Source organism: Antennarius striatus, chromosome 23 (genome assembly GCF_040054535.1).
Source record: "Antennarius striatus isolate MH-2024 chromosome 23, ASM4005453v1, whole genome shotgun sequence".
NCBI classification, from domain to species: Eukaryota; Metazoa; Chordata; class Actinopteri; order Lophiiformes; family Antennariidae; genus Antennarius; species Antennarius striatus.
Window position 1 is genome coordinate 8,818,915 of NC_090798.1, and position 19,318 is coordinate 8,838,232.

The 19,318-nt window shown below is 40.0% G+C and overlaps 1 protein-coding gene across 12 annotated transcripts in view; it reads right to left on the bottom strand.

The window, feature by feature from the left end:
* Positions 1 to 19,318, bottom strand: part of map4k2 (mitogen-activated protein kinase kinase kinase kinase 2) — a 64,991-nt gene that overhangs the window by 18,137 nt on the left and 27,536 nt on the right. For 9 of the 12 annotated variants that reach the window (XR_011034523.1, XR_011034527.1, XR_011034528.1 and 6 more), the window contains 10 exons: positions 15,919 to 15,966; positions 15,763 to 15,805; positions 15,557 to 15,629; positions 15,198 to 15,329; positions 14,984 to 15,046; positions 14,773 to 14,854; positions 13,385 to 13,501; positions 13,165 to 13,246; positions 1,510 to 1,568; positions 1,365 to 1,417 (listed from right to left, as the gene is read on the bottom strand). Coding sequence is in view for 3 of the 12 variants with exons in the window: in XM_068308658.1 (XP_068164759.1) it covers positions 1,365 to 1,417; positions 1,510 to 1,568; positions 13,165 to 13,246; positions 13,385 to 13,501; positions 14,773 to 14,854; positions 14,984 to 15,046; positions 15,198 to 15,329; positions 15,557 to 15,629; positions 15,763 to 15,805; positions 15,919 to 15,966 (752 nt within the window). In the remaining 9 variants the exon portion in view is untranslated. Of the gene's footprint in view, positions 1 to 1,364; positions 1,418 to 1,509; positions 1,569 to 13,164; positions 13,247 to 13,384; positions 13,502 to 14,772; positions 14,855 to 14,983; positions 15,047 to 15,197; positions 15,330 to 15,556; positions 15,630 to 15,762; positions 15,806 to 15,918; positions 15,967 to 16,051; positions 18,763 to 19,318 lie in introns of those variants that run through there. The other 3 variants (XR_011034521.1, XM_068308659.1, XR_011034529.1) reach the window with 2 other exon arrangements.

Consider the following 19,318-nt stretch of genomic DNA (forward strand, 5'->3'; position numbering starts at 1 on the left):
GCGCACTACGTGTTTATGAGAAAATGTTAGGCTTTTAGGTAAATACCGTGCAGTACATTTTTCCCATTACAAATAATATAAATGGTCTTAATCTGTTAAAGACGCTAGAAAACTACCTTTTTTCAACATAATATGTTATTTCATAATGTCATTCATACAGTATATCAAATTGTATAGTAATGAAACACATTAAAGAAGTGTAAAGAAAGAAGCAAACACGAGTAAGAAAGAAAAAAAAACATTGACGTAATCAAGTTAGCCTAAGGTACGAGTTACCGTCGTCTTTTGGACAGAAGTTTACGGGACTGTAACTTGTACCATAGGCAATGGAACGCAAATTAAGTAAAAAATTATTGAATACAGTAAACTAAAATAAAAAGCACATTATCGTCACATTTTCTCTCGCCTTCTCTTCCGCTTGGCGGCGAGAAATAATAATAATAATAATAATAATAATAATAATAATAATAATAAAAATGGATTAGATTTATATAGTGCTTTTCTGGACATTCAAAGACGCTTTACATTGGATCCATTATTCATTCATTCAGCTCCGACAATAATTGTATTTCTATGGTTTTCATGACTTGGCTCAATATCTTGGCCACAGACTGTCATTGTTCTTCGTTCTCGGAGGACCTCATGATTGGACAATATTTTTTTATTATCTTCCGTCAGCGATAATACTAAAACACAACAAATGTAAAAACGTAGCTGTTTATGTGACTTACATATAATTAATTATACACATTTAAAGTCTGCATGTCTATTGATTTGATAAAAATGTGTATTTTTCAAAATGAAGGGGTTTTGAGGCTTTTTTACAAGGCTGAAAAGGATTCAAAGGATTTTAGTTATTTTAAATGTGGAAATTTTGTTGTTGTTAATATTAGCATAGTTAATATTAGCTTTGATTTGGATTAAAAATGTTCAAACTCATAGAAGAATTCTCCCTGTAGCACTGAGCTAATCTCTCCACTCCTGTTCACTTTTAAACTTCCATTTTTCAGCATTATCAAATGCTGAACTTAAGTGACATCATTGGAAGACATTTATAAGGCTTCAAAGACTTCAATAAGAGCATAAAGCTTTTGGTGTCACCAGACACGTAATAGTACGCATGCAGTAGGACCACCAGACCCAGGAAACATAACAGATGTATTAAATTAGTTTGTCTTCTTTGTTTCGATGTAAAAACAATTTCACTACCCTGTTTGTATTTGCTGGCACTCGTGCATGCTCCAGAGATGGAAGAGCAGGAACTGGGATGTTTTTCCAATTATCATCGCAAAGAAAATTACTAATCGCTGTTGGGAGTTTCGAACATCAAAGGAGAGAAAATAGGAAAAACAAAGATGCCTTACGGTGTGCTGTCATCATCTCCAGACGGACTCCAGTCATCGTCATAAGGGTATTGCTAAGAGGGTCACCAAAACACAATCTTTGGTTATCATTAGTCATTCGTATAAAGTAATGTCACAGAAATATCTCTGATAGTCAGTGACTTACCAAATCAGGATATAACTCTGTGACATTTTGCAGTGGACGTCTAAATGTCACCTGGCCAACTGCAAAGAAATCATGACAGGAATTGAATGTTACATGTGCATTATATAATTAAATAAAATGAGAACTGGGGGGTATTAGTCTTCAAGAGGATGAATGTCAGTCAGTCAGTCATCTTCAGATTACCACTGCTATATCCGCCGCAGTGGGTCACGGGGAGCCGGAGCCTATCTCGGCGGCATAGGGCGTGAGGCGGGGGACACTCCGGGCACGACGCCAGTGCACCGCGGAGGAGGATGAATGTATGAATGGGTAATGAGAATGATTACTTAGTTTACAGAATAATAACTTTTATAATAGGTCATGACCCATTAATTAGGAAAAAGTGATTGGCATATTTCCTGCATGCACTTGTTCCGTGAACTACACACAACGAGCTGTAAAGTGTTCAAACATGTGAGTCCAAGTTTGAATCTTCCCACTGACCAGCATCACATTCTGTGCGTTATCTGATCCAAAACTGATGACACTTGTTTTATATTCTGACATGTTCGTATTTCTCAGCTTCCTGCTGATCGTCTTTTTTTAAATGAATGAATGAATGCTTTTTATTTCGAACATGTGCGTAGAATAACAATAATCAAGACAAAAATAATACGAAAAAAACACAAAACATGCCCGAAAAGGAGAAGGATGAAGCATAAGCTTATTTAATCCTACCCCTTCTTCACTTCTCCATTTACATGAATTCCCTACTTATAGTAATAGATTGCGTAGTACAAAAAATAAATAAACAAATGAAGTACTAAAAATATATACAAGAAAAGACAATAAACAGAAAAGTAAGTTGCAAATAGAATTAATAAAAAACACCCGATTGTTAGACCCCTTCTCCCTCCCTGTACCCAGTGAAAACCATGTACTTGTAACGTTTTTTAAACTGGATCATGCTTGAACACTGCTTGAGCTCCACACTCAACCTGTTCCACACCCTCACTCCACAAACAGAAACACAAAAACTTTTCAATGTTGTACGTGCCCTCTGACGTTTTAAATTGTGCTCCCCACTCAGATGATAATTCCCTTCTCTATTGAAAAACATTTTTTGAATATTACCAGGAAGTGTCTTATGTATTGCTTTGTACATGAGTTGTGCTGTTTGAAAATGAATAATGTCAGTGAGTTTTAATATTCTAGATTTTAATAATAGTGCGTTTGTGTGATCTCTATAACCGACATTATGAATTATTGTTATGGCTCTTTTCTGTAATATGGATAATTAATTTATTGTACATTTATATGTGTTGCCCCAGACCTTCGCACAGTAATGTAAATATGGTAAAATGAGAGAACAGTAGAGAATGTGGAGTGATCTGTGGTCCAGAATGTGTTTGGCTTTGCTCAGAACTGAAATGCTTCTTGATAATTTGCTTTAATTTTCATATACCCTTTCAATATCCACCGCATCTATCTGTACATGAGCATGAATGTTCTTATTGCAGTTGCTGAATAACATGAATTTGGTCTTACTTAGTCATGTCATCATCAGTCAGTCATCTTCCAACCCGCTTAATCCGCTAATGCAGGTCGCGGGGGAGCCTGTGCTTATCCTAGCAGTCTCAGGGCGTGAGGCGGGGGACACTCCGGGCACGACGCCAGTGTACCGCGGAGCCACATAGAAACGAACAATCATTCACACACACACTCACTCCTATGGTCAATTTGGGACCGGCCAATCAACCTGAAGCGCACGCTTTTGGAGGTGGGAGGAAGCCGGAGAACCCGGAGAGAACCCACACGGACACGGGGAGAGCATGCGAACTCCGCACAGAGCGGGACTCGGTCTGTCGTGTTGTGAGGCGGCAGCGCTAACAACTGCACATTTTTAATTTGCGTATTTCATCAGTGTGCAATTCCCCAGAACAAAAAATGCTAGTGTCATCTGCAAATAATACTAGTTTTAATACCTTTGAAACTTTGCATATACAGTATCATTTATATAAAGAATAAACAGTTTAAGACCCAACAACACTGACCCCTGAGGGACGCCACAAGCAATGTCCAAGCATGTCGATGAATATTCACCCACCTTCACAAATTGTTTCCTGTTGCTCAGATAACTTTTCACCCAGTGCAGCACTAACCCCCTGATCCCAAACCTCTCAACTCTATTGATTAAAATGTCATGATTGATTGCGTCAAATGCTTTTTTGAGGTCTATGAATATTCCGACAGAGTGCAGTTTATGATCTATGGCATTGGTGATCTCCTCAATTGATTCTATCAATGCTAGTGATGTTGAGCTGTTTGCTCTAAATCCATACGGACTATCAGAGAATAATTTATGTTTATTTATGAATTTATCTAGTCTGCTATTGAACAATTTTTCTATGATTTTGGAGAATTGTGGAAGCAAGGAAACAGGCCTGTAATTTGTGAAGTCATGTCTATCCCCAGTTTTATACAGTGGTACAACTTCAGCTATTTTCATGCTGTTAGAAATTTACCAGTCTGGAATGATAAGTTGCAGATGTATGTCAGTGGTTCTGAAATCCCCTCAATGACCTTTTTTACAACTTTCATATCAATTTCATTTAAATTCGTTGATGTTTTACCTTTACATTTATTTACAATATCTATTATTTCCTTTCCTTCCACTGCTGTGAGGAACATTGAACTGGGATTCCTTTCTATAAGGTTTTCACTCCACTTCTTATCTAAACATGGATCTGGGATTTCATCTGCCAGTTTTGTCCAACATTTACAAAAAAAACTGTTAAAACTGTTGACATCCATATTATCCATTTTCATGTTATTTTCAACAAAATATTGAGGATAGCTCTGTTGTTTAGTACCATTTTTAATAATACTGTGTAATATGTCCCACATTCCTTTAATGTTGTTTTTGTTATTACACAATAAGGTGGGGCAGTGGTTAGTGCTGCCGCCTCACAACACGGCGGACCCTGGTTCGAGTACCGATCTGTGCGGAGTTCATGTCATGGTTCTGTTCTGTTCTGTTGGTATGCCTGGCAGGCTGTTTTTGTGAAAACTCATTTTCTCCTGACAGGTCAGGCTGTGGCAGAGGGTGTGGCAGGATCGTAGCAGCTGATGAGCCACACCAGTTTCCACTCTAGTCATCAGCCTTATCTTTAAAGGGCCTGTCTTTTCCCTATGAGGGTGCCAGATTATTCCGTCTTGTTCTGTGATGCCAGTGTCGAGTGTTTCTCTCAGTTACCAGTTCTTTTCTATGTTTTTTGGAGTTTAATCTGCTTTTTGTTATTTAGCTAACTAGCGCTTTTGTTTAGCCTGAGCAATAAAGCGGTTGAATTTTACTTGTGTGTCAGTCTCTGCTCCTTGGGGTCCAGACTTGAACTACCCGTAACAGTTTGCATGCTCTCCCCGTGTCTGCGTGGGTTTTCTCCGGGTTCTCCGGCTTCCTCTCACCTCCAAAAGCATGCGCTTCAGGTTGATTGGCCGTTCCAAATTGCCCGTAGGAATGAGTGTGTGTGTGCGTGGTTGTATGTCTTTGTGTGTGGCTCCGCGGTGGTGCACTGGCGTCGTGCCCGGAGTGTCCCCCGTCTCACGCCCTATGCCGCCGAGATAGGCTCCGGCTCCCCGTGACCAGCTACGGCGGATATAGCTGTGGTAATCTGAAGATGACTGACTGACAATATTTTGCTGTAATATTCCTTTCTGCATACCTTTATAATATTGGATAACTCATTTTTATATTTTTTGTATTTATTTTCTGCCTCTTTTGTCTTTTGTTTTTTAATTAAATCTCTATATAGTGTATTTTTCTTTTTTCAGGTGTTTTGTAATCCCTTTGTGAACCATGGTCGGTCTTTGTACTTTTGATTTCTGTCACATTGTTTTACTGGACAATTTTTGTTGTATAATGTGAATATTTTTATAAAAGTTTCATATGCACTATCAATGTCTTTTTCATTATGTACATTCTCCCAATTTTGTGCCAATAAGTCATTCTTTAATGATTTCATAGTTTCCTCTGTCCTCAGTCGCCTGTATTTTAGTCTCTCCTCTGGGTTATTTCTCTGCTGGCTGTTATTATAAATTGTAAAAACTGGTAGGTAGTCACTGATATCATTTATTAGTAGATCGCTTATTGTATTATTTTGAATATCATTAGTGAATATGTTGTCAATTAGAGTAGCACAGTGGGTGGTGATTCTGCTAGGTCTGGTGATTGTTGGATATAAACTCTTGCTGTACATTGTATTGATGAAGTCATAAATTATTTGGTGCCTATTTGGATTTAACAAGTCCATGTTAAAGTCATCACAGATGAAAACATCCTTTTGGTTAGTTTTAGAAAAAAAATCTTCCATCTATTCCTTGAATGCTTCAACACTAGAGCCTGGTGCTCTGTACTGTATATGCAACTGATTATACATTATACATCTCAATTGTTATACATTCTAAAAAGTTATCAATCACAGTTGTCATATTTTCTACTACTTTATAATTCAAGTTTTTGTTCACATACACAGCGACCCCTCCTCTGCTCTTGTTCCTTTGGTTAGCACAGTGAAGTTCATATTGAAGTGAAGTTCAAAATCCTTTCCTTTAATTATGTTGATCCATGTTTCTGAGATTGCAATTATTTTGAATGGTTTTATAAACTGATTTAAATATTCCTTGATGTTATTAAAGTTTGCATATAAACTTCTACTATTGAAATGTATTATTGATAGTCTATTGTCCATTTTAATGGTGTCCTCGGTCTTCTCATCTTCTCATTCTCACGTTTCTCATCTGCATTCAGATTTTTCTAATTTGATTACTCCTGTCATCTATTTGCTACAACAATTTTACCATATTTTCACAAGTTCAAAACCTGTTTGCTAGTCTGAAGTTGAAACAGTTGAATGAAAACTTTTTGAGTCCAATTGAAAGACGTTTGTGGTCATTATATGATGCAGATAGAAGCACTGAATAGTGGGTTTACTCTAAAGTAAACAACACAGGCATAGTTCCACAAGTACAACCAGCACAAAGTACACTGACATACACCAATCTTTGTGCAACTTGAACAGAAAAGGTAGTATTTGTTATACTTGTTGGTGACTGCATAACTTGCCTTAGATGACAGATGCTCATGGACTCATCGTTAGCCTCAGGAGCGGCACTTTATTCACTATCATTCACATACGTTACATTCTCAGCCATGCCGGTGTCAAGTCTCATCAAGCTCTGTTTCATATCACTCTGCCCACTTGTCACTCACATCAGCACCACAGTATAAGTGCGCAGCACTATATATTACATCCTCTTTTCTCAAAATAAAAGTTAAACCTCACTCTTATAGCAACATTAACATTGACATGCCTTTACTCTATAGGCTAGTAAAAAGATAACATTTCTTATGTTAACATTTCTTAAACAATTCACTTTTTTTTTCTTCATTTTAATACATTTCACATTCAACTCTCTTTTCTTTCTTTCTTTCTTTTTTAATCAACACGAGAGAATGTCAATTTGGACCCAACCCTTACTTTTGGTCCATTACATAGTCTCTATATCTCCCAGGTGGTCTTATCACTCGTCCATACCTGGTTCGAGATGGATGTGACATTGATGAGAGCTCTGTGTCTCCACTCTCACCTGCGTCTGATGTGCTGACCTGCTCATCATCTAATGAACCTGTTTCAGAGATCACCCAGGCGTTGTGCGCTGTCCCTCTCAGGTGGCGTCTGTTGTGTCTGTAGTGCTGACCTGATGATGTCACTATGTCGTAGGATCGTGGCTCATCTCGCTGCGCTGTGACGACTAGTGGACGCCAACCTTGTGGTGTCTCCATGTGAACAGTTTTTCCTGGACTCAGCTCAGGAAGCGGCTTTGATCCTCTGTTGTAGTATTGTTGCTGCCTTGTCTGCAGATTCTATAGAGTTGAGTGTACATCTGGAGCTCGGCTGCCTATGAGCATCTGAGCTGGTGAGTACTCCATGCCTGTCACCGGTGTGTTCCTCAGGGTGAGAAGTGCAAGATGGATGTCAGAGTTTGTTTGCTGAGCTCTTTTCAGCACATGTTTCACCGTTTTCACTGTTTGTTCAGCTAGTCCATTGGACTGTGCATAGCCTGGACTTGAATGAGTGAGTTTTATATCCCATGACTCTGCAAAACATCTAATTTCCTGACTTGCAAATGGAACATGGTCACACACAATCTCTTTTGGAATTCCAAATCGTGCGAAGACTGATTTCATCTTGTTGATGACAGTGTGTGAAGTTTTATCTCTAATGTTCAATATCTCTTGGTATTTTGAGAGATAGTCTACTATAAGCAGGTACGACTGACCTTGTATTTCAAAGATATCTGTTCCAACTTTAAGCCATGGAAGCTCAGGGATGTCGTGGGAGATCAGTGGCTCCTTCTGGTTCCTGGGCTGGAACTGCAGACATGTTCCACATCTCTCTACCATCTGTTCAATGTCTCTTGACATCCCTGGCCAGTACCAGTGTTTCCTGGCCAGTGCTTTAGTACGTTGAATCCCTTGATGAGCTACACGCAAACTCAGGTCACATTATTGTTGGCAGAATTATCCTGTCTCCTGCAAACATTACTCTGTCTCTGACAGCTACTGTGTCTCTGATTGGCCAGTACTGTATCAGCCTTGAGTCAGCTTGTTTTCTGTGTTTGGGCCAACCCTGTCTGTGTGTGTCTTGCAACAGCTGCAGTATGTTGTCTTTCTCTGTGTTGCTCTTGAGCTGCTCTAAAGTCTCTGTACTCAAGGCATCTGTTGGCTCCAAAGCATAGACGACTCTCTCATCTGTATAGTCATTAGTAACTATGCGTTGTTCACGAAGTACAGCTCGTGACAGTGTGTCTATCTTTAGTTCTTTACCTGGTGTGTAGTTAACATCGAGGTCATATTTCTGTAGCTGTAGCAGCATTCTCTGTAGCCTAGATGGAGCTGATCCAAGTGGCTTTCTTAAGATGTCTTCCAGTGGTTTGGGGTCAGACTGAACTTTGACCTTCACCCCATACACATACTGGTGGAACTTCTTGACAGAGAAGACTATGGCTAGGAGCTCCTTCTCTATTTGCGCATAATTCTTTTCCGTCTCTGTCAGAGCTCTCGACGCGTATGCTATTGGGTGGTCATCCTGTAAGAGACATGCTCCCAGACCGTCTTTAGATGCTTGTCTGACAAGTTGTTTCTGTGGATCAAAGAATCTGAGCACTGGAGCATTTATGAGTGCATCTTTTGGTTTTCTGACTGCTTCATCATGTTCATGTTGCCACTGCCATATATTGTCCTTTCTTAACAGCTGTCTCAGTGGTGCTGTTATGGTGGCCTCACCTGGGATGTACTGCACCAGGTATTTTGTCATGCCTAGCATCTGCTGCAGTCTTGCTTTGTCAGTGGGTAGAGGCATCTCAGCTATGGCTTTAACTTTTGCCTCATCTGCTTTCACACCTTCTGAGGTTACAACGTGACCAATATAGTTAACACTGCTCACCTTGTACTTTGTTGAATTTCACATTTACCTCTTTTGCTCTGTTCATCACTTTTTGTATTATCTCATCATGTTCCTCTTCTGTAGCTGCAGCAATGATCATGTCATCTGCTATGATGTGGATTCCTTGTATATCACCAAATGTTTCACAGTTACGCTGTTGGAAAACTTCGCTTGCTGACTTGATTCCAAACGTAAGACGTTTGAACCTATATCTTCCCCATGGGGTGTTGAATGTGCACAGCAGCGATGATTCTTTGTCAAGCTTTACTTGTCAGTAGCCATCTTTCTCATCCAGCACTGTGAATATATTCTTGCCAGCTAGTTTGTGAGAATGGAGTTGTGCTGTCTTAGTATAGCTTTGTTTAAATCAGTGGGGTCCAAGCAAACCCTTAATTTTCTCTTATCTTTCTTTTCTGTAACAAGGCTATTTACCCACGGTGTTGGCTCTGTCACCTGTGCAATGACATCAGCGTGTAACAGGTCATTTAGAGTGTCCCTGAGTCTGTCCATCACAGCTAGTGGTATTTTCCTGCAGCCGTGTATGACTGGTGTAGCCTTGGGGTCTGTGTGGATGTGACATTCTCCAGCGAATTCACCCAGACCTTCAAAAACTGTGGAGTGTTGAGCTATCAGCTCCTCCTTCGTAGTTGGATGTTTCACGTCCAGTTTATTAATGTCCAGCCTTTTTATTAGGCGCAAGTCTTCACAGGCCTCTCCCCCTAAGATAGGTGTGGATGAGTATCGTGATACGTAAAACTTGCCTGCGCCTTGGGTGTGGAGCACCTGAGTGTGAGAATCCCTTCTGGTCTCAGCCTCATCCCTCCATAAGCCACCAGCACTGTTTTAATGGGCTGTAGCTGTATGTGTGCTCTTCTTTCACGCCTGGCCTTTTGCTTCATGGACTTGAATAGCTCTAGCGGCAGCACATTGGCTTCTGCTCCTGTGTCTAGTTTAAACTTGACATATTATTAATCTGTACCTCAGAGTACCAGGACCTATCACGGCTGGAGTGAAGCTTGCCTGTGTTCACTGTTCCAATAAACAGAGTGCCTATTTCTGGACCAATATGATGTACTGTTCTTTTATGATGAATTTTACTTGATTCACACACCTTTGCATAGTGATTTTGCTTTCCGCATTTCCGCATTTGTGACAGGAAACTCTGTAAACTGGGCATTGCTTAGGCTGGTGTGAATTTCCACATTTTCTGCATGTGTTCGCTTTTCCAACACCATGCTCTTGTTGATAAAGTTTCTTTGGTCCTTTACTTCGTGGTTGATAGTCCTGTTTTCTCTTATAAACTGTATGGACAGTTATCTCCTGAGTGGCTGTGTTCATCGCCTGCATTTGAGCTCTGGCTGTCTCAGCAGCTCGGCATGTATCCATGGCTTTCTCCAATGTGAGACATGACTCTCTTAAAAGTCTCTCTTTAAGATGCTGGTCGTTCATGCTGAACTCAATCTTGTCTTTGATCATGTCATTTTCTGAGGCTCCAAACTCACAGTCCTTACTTTGTTGTCTGAGCTCTGTTACATATTTATCAATGGAGATGAAGGGTGCCATAGGATGTGCCCAAAATTGATATCTTTCAAATCTGTATTTCTGATATCAAATCTGATATCAGTATTTTTCTTGGGCACACAATATGCTTCAAAAGCAGCGAGGACATCTTTCACAGTCTTTTCCTCTGATAGGTTGAGTGTGTTATACACTTCCAGAGCATCCTCTCCTAGTGCGTGCAGTAAAATGGCAACTTTAATTCTTTCATCCTTACCATCTGCACCACTAATGGTCATATAGATTCGAAAGCACTGTTCCCATCGTCTCCTATTTTCTCCCAGATTGCCCATTAACACTAGTGGTGACGGTAGCTTGAACTGCTCCATCGCGCCTTTTCCACCTGTTGCTGCAGGTCTGTGTCTCTCCCGCTCTCTCGGGGACGCTAACGCTAGCACAAATTCTAGCAAGTAAAACTCCGGTGCTTTTCTTCGGCGACAAACCGGCGAACTGGACTCACTTCTGACACCATGTTATAGTTGTTGGTGACCGCATAACTTGCCTTAGATGACAGATGCTCATGGACTCATCGTTAGCCTCAGGAGCGGCACTTTATCCATTGTCATTCACATACGTTACATTCTCAGCCATGCCGGTGTCCGGTCTCATCACGCTCTGTTTCATATCACTCCACCCACTCGCCCACCATATACTACAGTATTATTCAGAGAAGGTTGAATTAAAACTCAATATGAAAGGGAACAGCAGAGGGCAGCACTGGAACATCACAGACACCTTCACCCACCCCAGCAGCCACATTTCCTCCACCAACGCTGGCCTGACACGATAGGATTTCTTATGGGACCCACTCCTATCACTATATGGTGGATTTCTGTCAGACATCAGTGCCCATGAAGCAGGAAGTTGTTCATTTTATAGTGTCCATTGACTATCATCCTTTATTAGGCCACAAATAACAAATATATATTTTTTAAATTCTACAATGAAGTTCAGGATTGGATTTTGTACCTTAAATAAATGAGCTGGTGGAATATTAAAATATAAAATCTGATTTCATGCACAATCATCTCCCCACCTACTGTATATCATTTGGAATAAGCTCACTTGAAAACCTTACGGTGTCACGTTTTATCTCCACCCGCTCTGCCCAACCCAATCACGGCGCATCTGCCAGAAGGAATTACATGAACAATATGGTGTAAGGCATCGGCCAGTGAGACTTTTTGTTTCGGTTATGCTTTTTGCCGACACGACAACGAAGATATCCAGGACGAAAGTGCTGGCGAAAGTGAAGTTTTTTTGAAAACTCCGGTTCTGCGTTGTCGCATGGACACTGTAACCGAAACTTTTTCTATTCGAGGGGCGTCTCTCTGCGACGAAAACCGCTGTGACGTTAGTGTGTGTGACCCGTGTCTACAAGTACACACAGAATGGATGGAGCTAAAACTGGCTATTTTCTGGCGTATAACTGCTCCACGTCGAAGACGCGTTGATAAACATGCTTGACAGTTGGATATTTGTTCATTGTTTCTTTCTTTATGTGTCGTAAAGTTTATATATTTATTTATTCCTTCATCTATTCACGTTCCTTTTCAAAGACGCCATCGTCAGTTCTGTCAGACCGGGATGTGCTGCCTGCTGATAGGAGAACTCTGTGATGGGTGTGCTTGGTTTATAAAATCCAAATACATTTGTTTTCATACGTTTGGCATGAAGTCTGATGTGATTGTTTTATCGTGGAATTTCCACAGGTTCCGGCTAGTTACAGTTAGAATTCAATATAGAACAAATATATCTACAGCATTTAATAAAAGTGTCACCTTACTGGAATGAACACTAAAAATTTTATTGAACTGATTTCAACAAGGTAAAATATTGCTGGCTGCTGGCTCTTGTTCATTGTGTTTTTGCTCACCATGTATGGCAAAAGTATTCATACAACTTTGTGCAACCTCAACTGCACAAATAACATTTGGCACATAAATAAAGTAACACCTTTGAACAACACTTGCTGCAGCAAACTGAGTCAGAAACTGAATGAAGCCACAACAATAATGAAACTCATCTTGAGCACCAGCGATGTGTATTCAAAAATAACTGAGCAGAATTAAAAAACAGATTCTGATAGAATCAGAATTTTGGTTCCAATTTGGAACACAATATTTTTTTATCTCTTTCATCATGATCTTATAAGTGTGAGAAATGTGCTTGTTCTTAGATACTGATTTCATATGCAGATGACGTGAGATGGGCTCATCAGAGGTTATTAATCACTTTAACGGACCACTTTCTACTCTCTGTTGGTTTACATGTTTATAAATCTAGGGATTAAAGAAGTCAAAGAGATCAGAGATTAAACCATTTATTACACTCAAAAGGGGTTGAGGACCTTTGTCCAGCTGCTTTCTCTCTGAGGTTTCTGATTGTTGCAACACTAACAACTGATTAACAATTAATTAAGTGGTGAATTAAGTGGTGATTTTTTGAAATAGTAAAAGTGGTGACATAGTATTAATAAGAGCACTTTCGTGAGTTACAGTGAGCACGCCTGTGGTCATAATCAGATTTTTTCAAATTTCAATTGTTGGACTGATGGAAGCAGAAATTTAATAAAACAGAACTATACTAAAAGTAACAGTGTAGTGTGTCCTACATTGTTCTTCAGACAGGCTCCTCTCTACAGGGAGGTGTTTTCTCGCTGACTGGATCTTGTCAGGACCCACTTCCTCAACCTGCTGACAGCATGAACAGAATTTAAAACCACCAAATTCACGAACATTCCTCACTGGGATCCATCTTTGTATGTTCTGAACGAATGATTCATTATTCCTACTTGTTGATCAAAGGTTCTTTTACCATCTTCCAGCACTAACCTCCAGTTCATTGTCAGCCATGCTGTGAGCGTGGCTCGAGTAGAGCTGTGGCCTGTTGGCTCCATCCAGCAGTTCAATGATCAGGTTCCTGGTGAGGAGCTGTGTCACAAATGGATGCTGAGGGAAGAAAGGACGGATCAGGAACTCTACCTCTGCAAGGCACGACGTGCTCCAGGACTCTGATTATAATTATTGTCTCAATTGTATATTTTTTTACTAAAGTTAGAGCATAACTGCAGAATGTACTGATCCAGGGTCAGGAACCTTGCATCTAACACAGTGACGTGCGGTGATGTTCATGGCTGGTGAGGCTCTGATTTTATCATAATTACATTTACAAACATATGAACCTACAGTTTAGTTTATTCACCATTTAATTATCAACAGTGAGTGGGTTATTTTTTGAGTCTCAGAGCAGAATTATTTACACATACAAACTGTATTACACAAATAATCAAATTTGATTTTAAAAAAAAGTTGTTATATTGTTACCTACATGTTTGTTTATATGTTACAATTACTTATAAATGAAGTCTGTGCGCTGCTCCTTCAAAAGCAGCGAAAAAAATTTGAGGTTGACATGTAATCCTCCATTTTTATAGTATGGCAAGGCGAGCGGAAAACAAATGAATGGCTGCTCTTGACTCGCTATAGATTGTAGTTTGCTCTCACTTCTTCTGCGGCTGAGGAAGGAGAATCCTCAGCCGAATCTCTGAGATCACCAGCGCCTCCTACCATGAGGCGCGAGGAACTGAGGTTCTCACGTAGTGCCTTTTCTCAGCCGTTTGAGGACTGCTCAACTCAAGAAAGATGTTACACACAGTTGTTGACAAAAAAACACTGTACATTATATACATTATCTAAATGATGGAAATTTACTTCATAGAGCAAACGTGTTTGAACATTTTAATAGCGACATATAGAGAGACAGCATTACGGTCTCACTGTATAGCATGCCAGCTCAGCTAGTCAAACCATTGCGCAATCCATGGTGAGGCAAGGCTGGCTGTTGCCCCCCCCTCTCCCCCGCCCCCCGGCAGTCTCTGCTCAGTATTTCAGCGGTAAATGTGATAATTCAGCGATTTTCAGTAAAAATAACCTAAAATTGGTGATGTTAAATAGAAAATAACTTATATGCATCACTGGATAAATATAACCATTTAATTTATTTCTTCCATTTTTCTTTTTTTTTTCTCATGGTGGCAGGTGTCACTGTTGTTGAGACATGAAAACTCCACCAAAAATCAAATGAAGACAAATGAAGGGAAACAAAACTAGTATGAAACAAAGAAAGTGTTCCAATCCATCACAAATAGGACTTACTGAATATATGATTAGTGTTTAGAGACAGATATCAAGTTATTAATTAAAGTCAGCAAGAAACCAACCTGCAGCAGTGTCTCAGCTGAAGGTCTTTTACGTGGGTTTTTAATCAGAGCCATCTTCACAAAGTTTTTGAAGCCTGCAGTCCTGAAGAGAAAAGAAGGAACAGGAAGTGTGGATTAACCATAAATTGAAAAGATATTAACACTAAAGCAAGAGGAGTTGAACAAACAACAAGGGACATGATCACACAGGAAGAGGGCGAGTTGAACTCACCACTTGGATTTATCCTTTAGCCGTGGGGGCTGGAAGTTACTCTTGGACATCAACATCAGGGCTCTGAAGTATCATTTTAATGATTATCACTAATAATGTCATCCATATGTAAATTAATACGTTGATTAATATGCTGACTTCCAATCATATTAGTCAGAATATTAATTTGTCTGTTGCTGCCTGGGCAACAGTCTCTGTTTGTGTGCTGACTGACCTCATTGGGTGGAGGTCAAACATGGGGGGCTGCAGCTCGGCCAGCTCGATGGCGGTGATCCCCACAGCCCAGATGTCACACAGATGGTTGTAACCTCCCTTCTTTTCCACTGCAGCCACCTCTGGAGCCATCCTGGTCAGATGAGGTGATGGAAAGCAGGTAGAAGAGAAGGGGAGTTTCAGTTCAACACTGTTTCTGAAAGGACAGCTTTATCTACTACTGTTAACCAGGTTTTTAAATGCCTGGTTATCTTAAAATGGCTATTTTTTAAACAGCAACATGAATTATGACTTATCCAAATCTACCAGCTATTGTAAAGTTGGAGACAGAGTGAGTTCAGATACTTTCAATAGTCTTACCAGTAAGGCGTTCCTATAAAAGATTTCCTTTTAGCTGCAGAGGCGCTGATCTCTGCTGCCACTCCAAAGTCAGCTTGAGACAGAGGAAAGAGACACAGGTGACTCTGAGGCTGAAATCCAGTCTGGATGGCCAGTTTCATCAGAACTGAAGTGCTGTGACCAGCTAACGGGTACTCCGGTGTGTTTATGTGTGTTTTAGCACTGACCAAGTTTCACATCTCCTCGATCTGTCAAAAGGATGTTGGCTCCCTGCAAAGAATGCAAATGTTGATCTTTTGTTTACATGATAATTCACAGTATAAAAATGTAGATCGTTATTGTAAAGTCCCAAACTTTACAAATCTTTTAAAAGAAGCTCTTACCTTGATGTCTCTGTGTATTTTGCCGGTTTCGTGCAGGTGATACAAACCCTGGAAGAGACACAGAATTCCATTAAAATTCATGGGTCTGCCCAGAATGTATTCAGTAGCACTGATTTGTCTGAATGTGTTTCACCATCACAAGGTACTGCTGATTGTCCTCAGTCATTTGTCCGCAACCTTAAACAGCGCTCCCGCAGACTGGAGAGAATCTGGCGATCGACAAAAACTGACCTAGCCTATTCAACCTGGAAAGACAGCTTTACGTCATATAAGAAGGTTCTCTGTAGAACTAGAAATACTTACTACTCTACTTTAACAGAGGAAAATAAAATCAACCCTCGGTTTCTTTTCAGCACTGTAGCCAGGATGACTAAGAAACACAACAGTATGGAGCCTACCATTCCTTTAAATCTTGAATGTGATGACTTTCTTAGATTTTTCCAAAGCAAAATTACAAATCTAGAGATGAGATCCATTATATACTGCCTAACACAAATAAGATAGCAGAAGAATCAACTAATTCTGGCAATACCCTGGAGTGTTTTCAGCAATTGAAACTCTCCGATTTAAACTCCCTAATTTCCTCTGCTAAACCCACCACCTGTCTTCTAGACAAAATTCCAAATACGCTCCTCAAAGAGAAGCGTACCTGTACTATCCATAATTAATCAATCCTTAAAAATAGGTTATGTACTGCAGTCCTTCAAAGTGGCTATGATCAAGCCCCTCCTTAAGAAACCAAACCTAGATGCTGGCATCCTCTCAATTTACAGGCCGATCTCTAACCTACCATTCTTATCTAAGATCCTAGACAGCGTAGTGGCCAAACAGCTAAATGACTACCTGTTGGAGAACAATCTGTTAGAGGATTTCCAGTCAGGTTTTAAAACAAAGTAAAGTATGGAGACTGCACTGCAAAAGTCACAAATTACCTTTTAACAGCGTCAGATAAAGGTCTTCTATTTGTTCTATTCTTATTAGACCTGAGTGCAGCATTCGATACTGTTGATCATAATATTCTTTTAAGGAGATTGGAAGAGGACGTTGGGATTAAAAACTGCACGAGATTGGTTTAGGTCATATCTATCCGACCGATTTCAGTTTGTCTATGTCAATAATAAATCTTCAGATCGAGAGACTCTCACCTGTGGAGTACATCAAGAATCTGTTCTGGGACCAATTCTGTTTAATCTGTATGTTACCATTGGGAAATATTATAAGGAAACATAACATTAATTTTCATTGTTATGCTGACGATACTCAATTATATTTATAAATTAAGACAAATGAATCTGATCAGCTAATTAAATTGGAATCCTGCCTCAGGGATATTAAATCCTTGATGCTTCACAATTTCTTAACGTTGAACAGTAACAAAACTGAAGTCATTATTATTGGGCCGAAGCATCTTATAGATCATTTCTCTAACATTGCAATTCACTTACTTATCCTCCACCAATGAAGTCAGGAGCTTAGGAGTGATTTTTGATCAAGATCTGTCCTTTGATTCTCATATCAAGTCTGTATCCCGGACAGCCTCCTTTCACTTGTGAAATATTGCTAAAGTTAGAAATTTCTTATCCTTTAAAGACGCTGAAAAAATCATTCATGCCTTTGTTACTTCTAGATTGGATTACTGCAATTCCTTGTTATCGGGCTGTTCTAGCTCCTCTATTAGGACTGTACAGTTAGTTCAGAATGCAGCTGGCCATTTACTGACTCGAACTGGGAGGAGAGAACACATCTCTCCTGTCCTAGCGTCACTTCATTGGCTCCTGATTAATTATAGAATACAATTCATACTCCTTATGATTACATATAAAGCTCTCCACTGTAAGGTTCCATCTTACTGTACATTGAAGATCTTATTGAAGTATATCACCCACCCAGGGCCCTTCAATCCGAGGATGCAGGATTTCTGGTGACCCGTCAGGCTTTTAAGAGTAGATCAGGAGACAGAAGCTTTAGTTATCGGCCCCTTTCCTCTGGAACGATCTCCCAAACTTGGTCTGAGTGGCAGACACTCTCAGCTTATTTAAGAGTAGACTAAAAACCCTCCTTTTTGATAGAGCCTACAATTAGAAATAACACTCACCCCACTAGATATGCTGCTATAGGCTTAGGTTGCTGAGGGTATTTTCTCCATCTCTCCCATTAAAGGGAGATACTCTGAAGCTTCTGTCACTTCTCCTTCGCTTTCTTTATCTTTCTATGCTCTTCGAATTTATTACTACTCATAGAATTTATTACTACTACTGTCCAATCACACTCTGTCAGCACAATACTGCCACTGTCTTTGTGCCTCTGTTCCACAGTTGGAGAACGCAGATGGAAGACAGGATACCCAAAGGCCTGGAAATCCTGCCCCCAATTCAACGACAGCGCACTATGGACATGAAACTGGCCTATGCCACTCTCTCTCTCACTCTCTCTCTCTCTCTCTCCGTCTCTTTTACTTGACCTATCTCTTTCCCCAATGTATTTCTATTTCCCAACCAACAGGTCAAGGCAGATGACCGCCCTTCAGAGCCTGGGTACTGCCTGGAGTTTTTTCCTCGATGAGGGAGTTTTTCCCCGCCACCGTCACTTATGCTTGCTCTGGAGGGCATTGTTGGTTTTCTATCTATAAAGCGCTTTGAAATGTCTTCAAATATGATTATCGCTGTATAAATAAAAGTTGATTGATTGATACTATATATGGTAGGACGGGGTAGGATGGTAGGACTTGCAGATCCCAGACTGTAGTATAAAAGATTTGGGCAAGCTGCGGCCCGGGGGCCACAGCCGTCCCTTTGTACGTCCAGGTCTGGCCCGAGTGAGGCCAATCATGAATTACATAAATTAAACAGCACAATTTCAAATGGCCTAAATATTAAATATTTACAGTTTTATTGTTTTGATTACCAGTACCAGCTATTCAAAATATTGAAATTACTGCAATTTTTATGTTCAAGTTATACTTGATGTGGCTCTCTGGCACAATTCACTTTTCTCATGTGACTCCTTGTAAAAATGAATTGCCCTTCCCTGTACCAGGATGATTGTTTACATTAGCCTTGTGACAACCACCAATGGTTCCGGTTTCAGGTGTAAAACTAGGTTGAAATCATACAAAGCTTGTTCATGTGACAAGTTCCTGTTTTGTGATTGGCTTTTACCTCATTTCAATATACTTCACTGGCTTCGATTTCATTCTCAAATTTGAAATGCCTGATTTGCATTATTTTATTTTGTGTTACAAACCAGCCAATGGAATTAAGGACAATTATTTTGTGTGTGTATTTAGTCTTAGCATTGGGCAGCAATTAGGGCTGGACAAAACATGAATCACATTTCTATTGCTTAGAATTGACATCACCACTCATAACCACTATTTCTTTTACCCCATGTTGTAAATGGT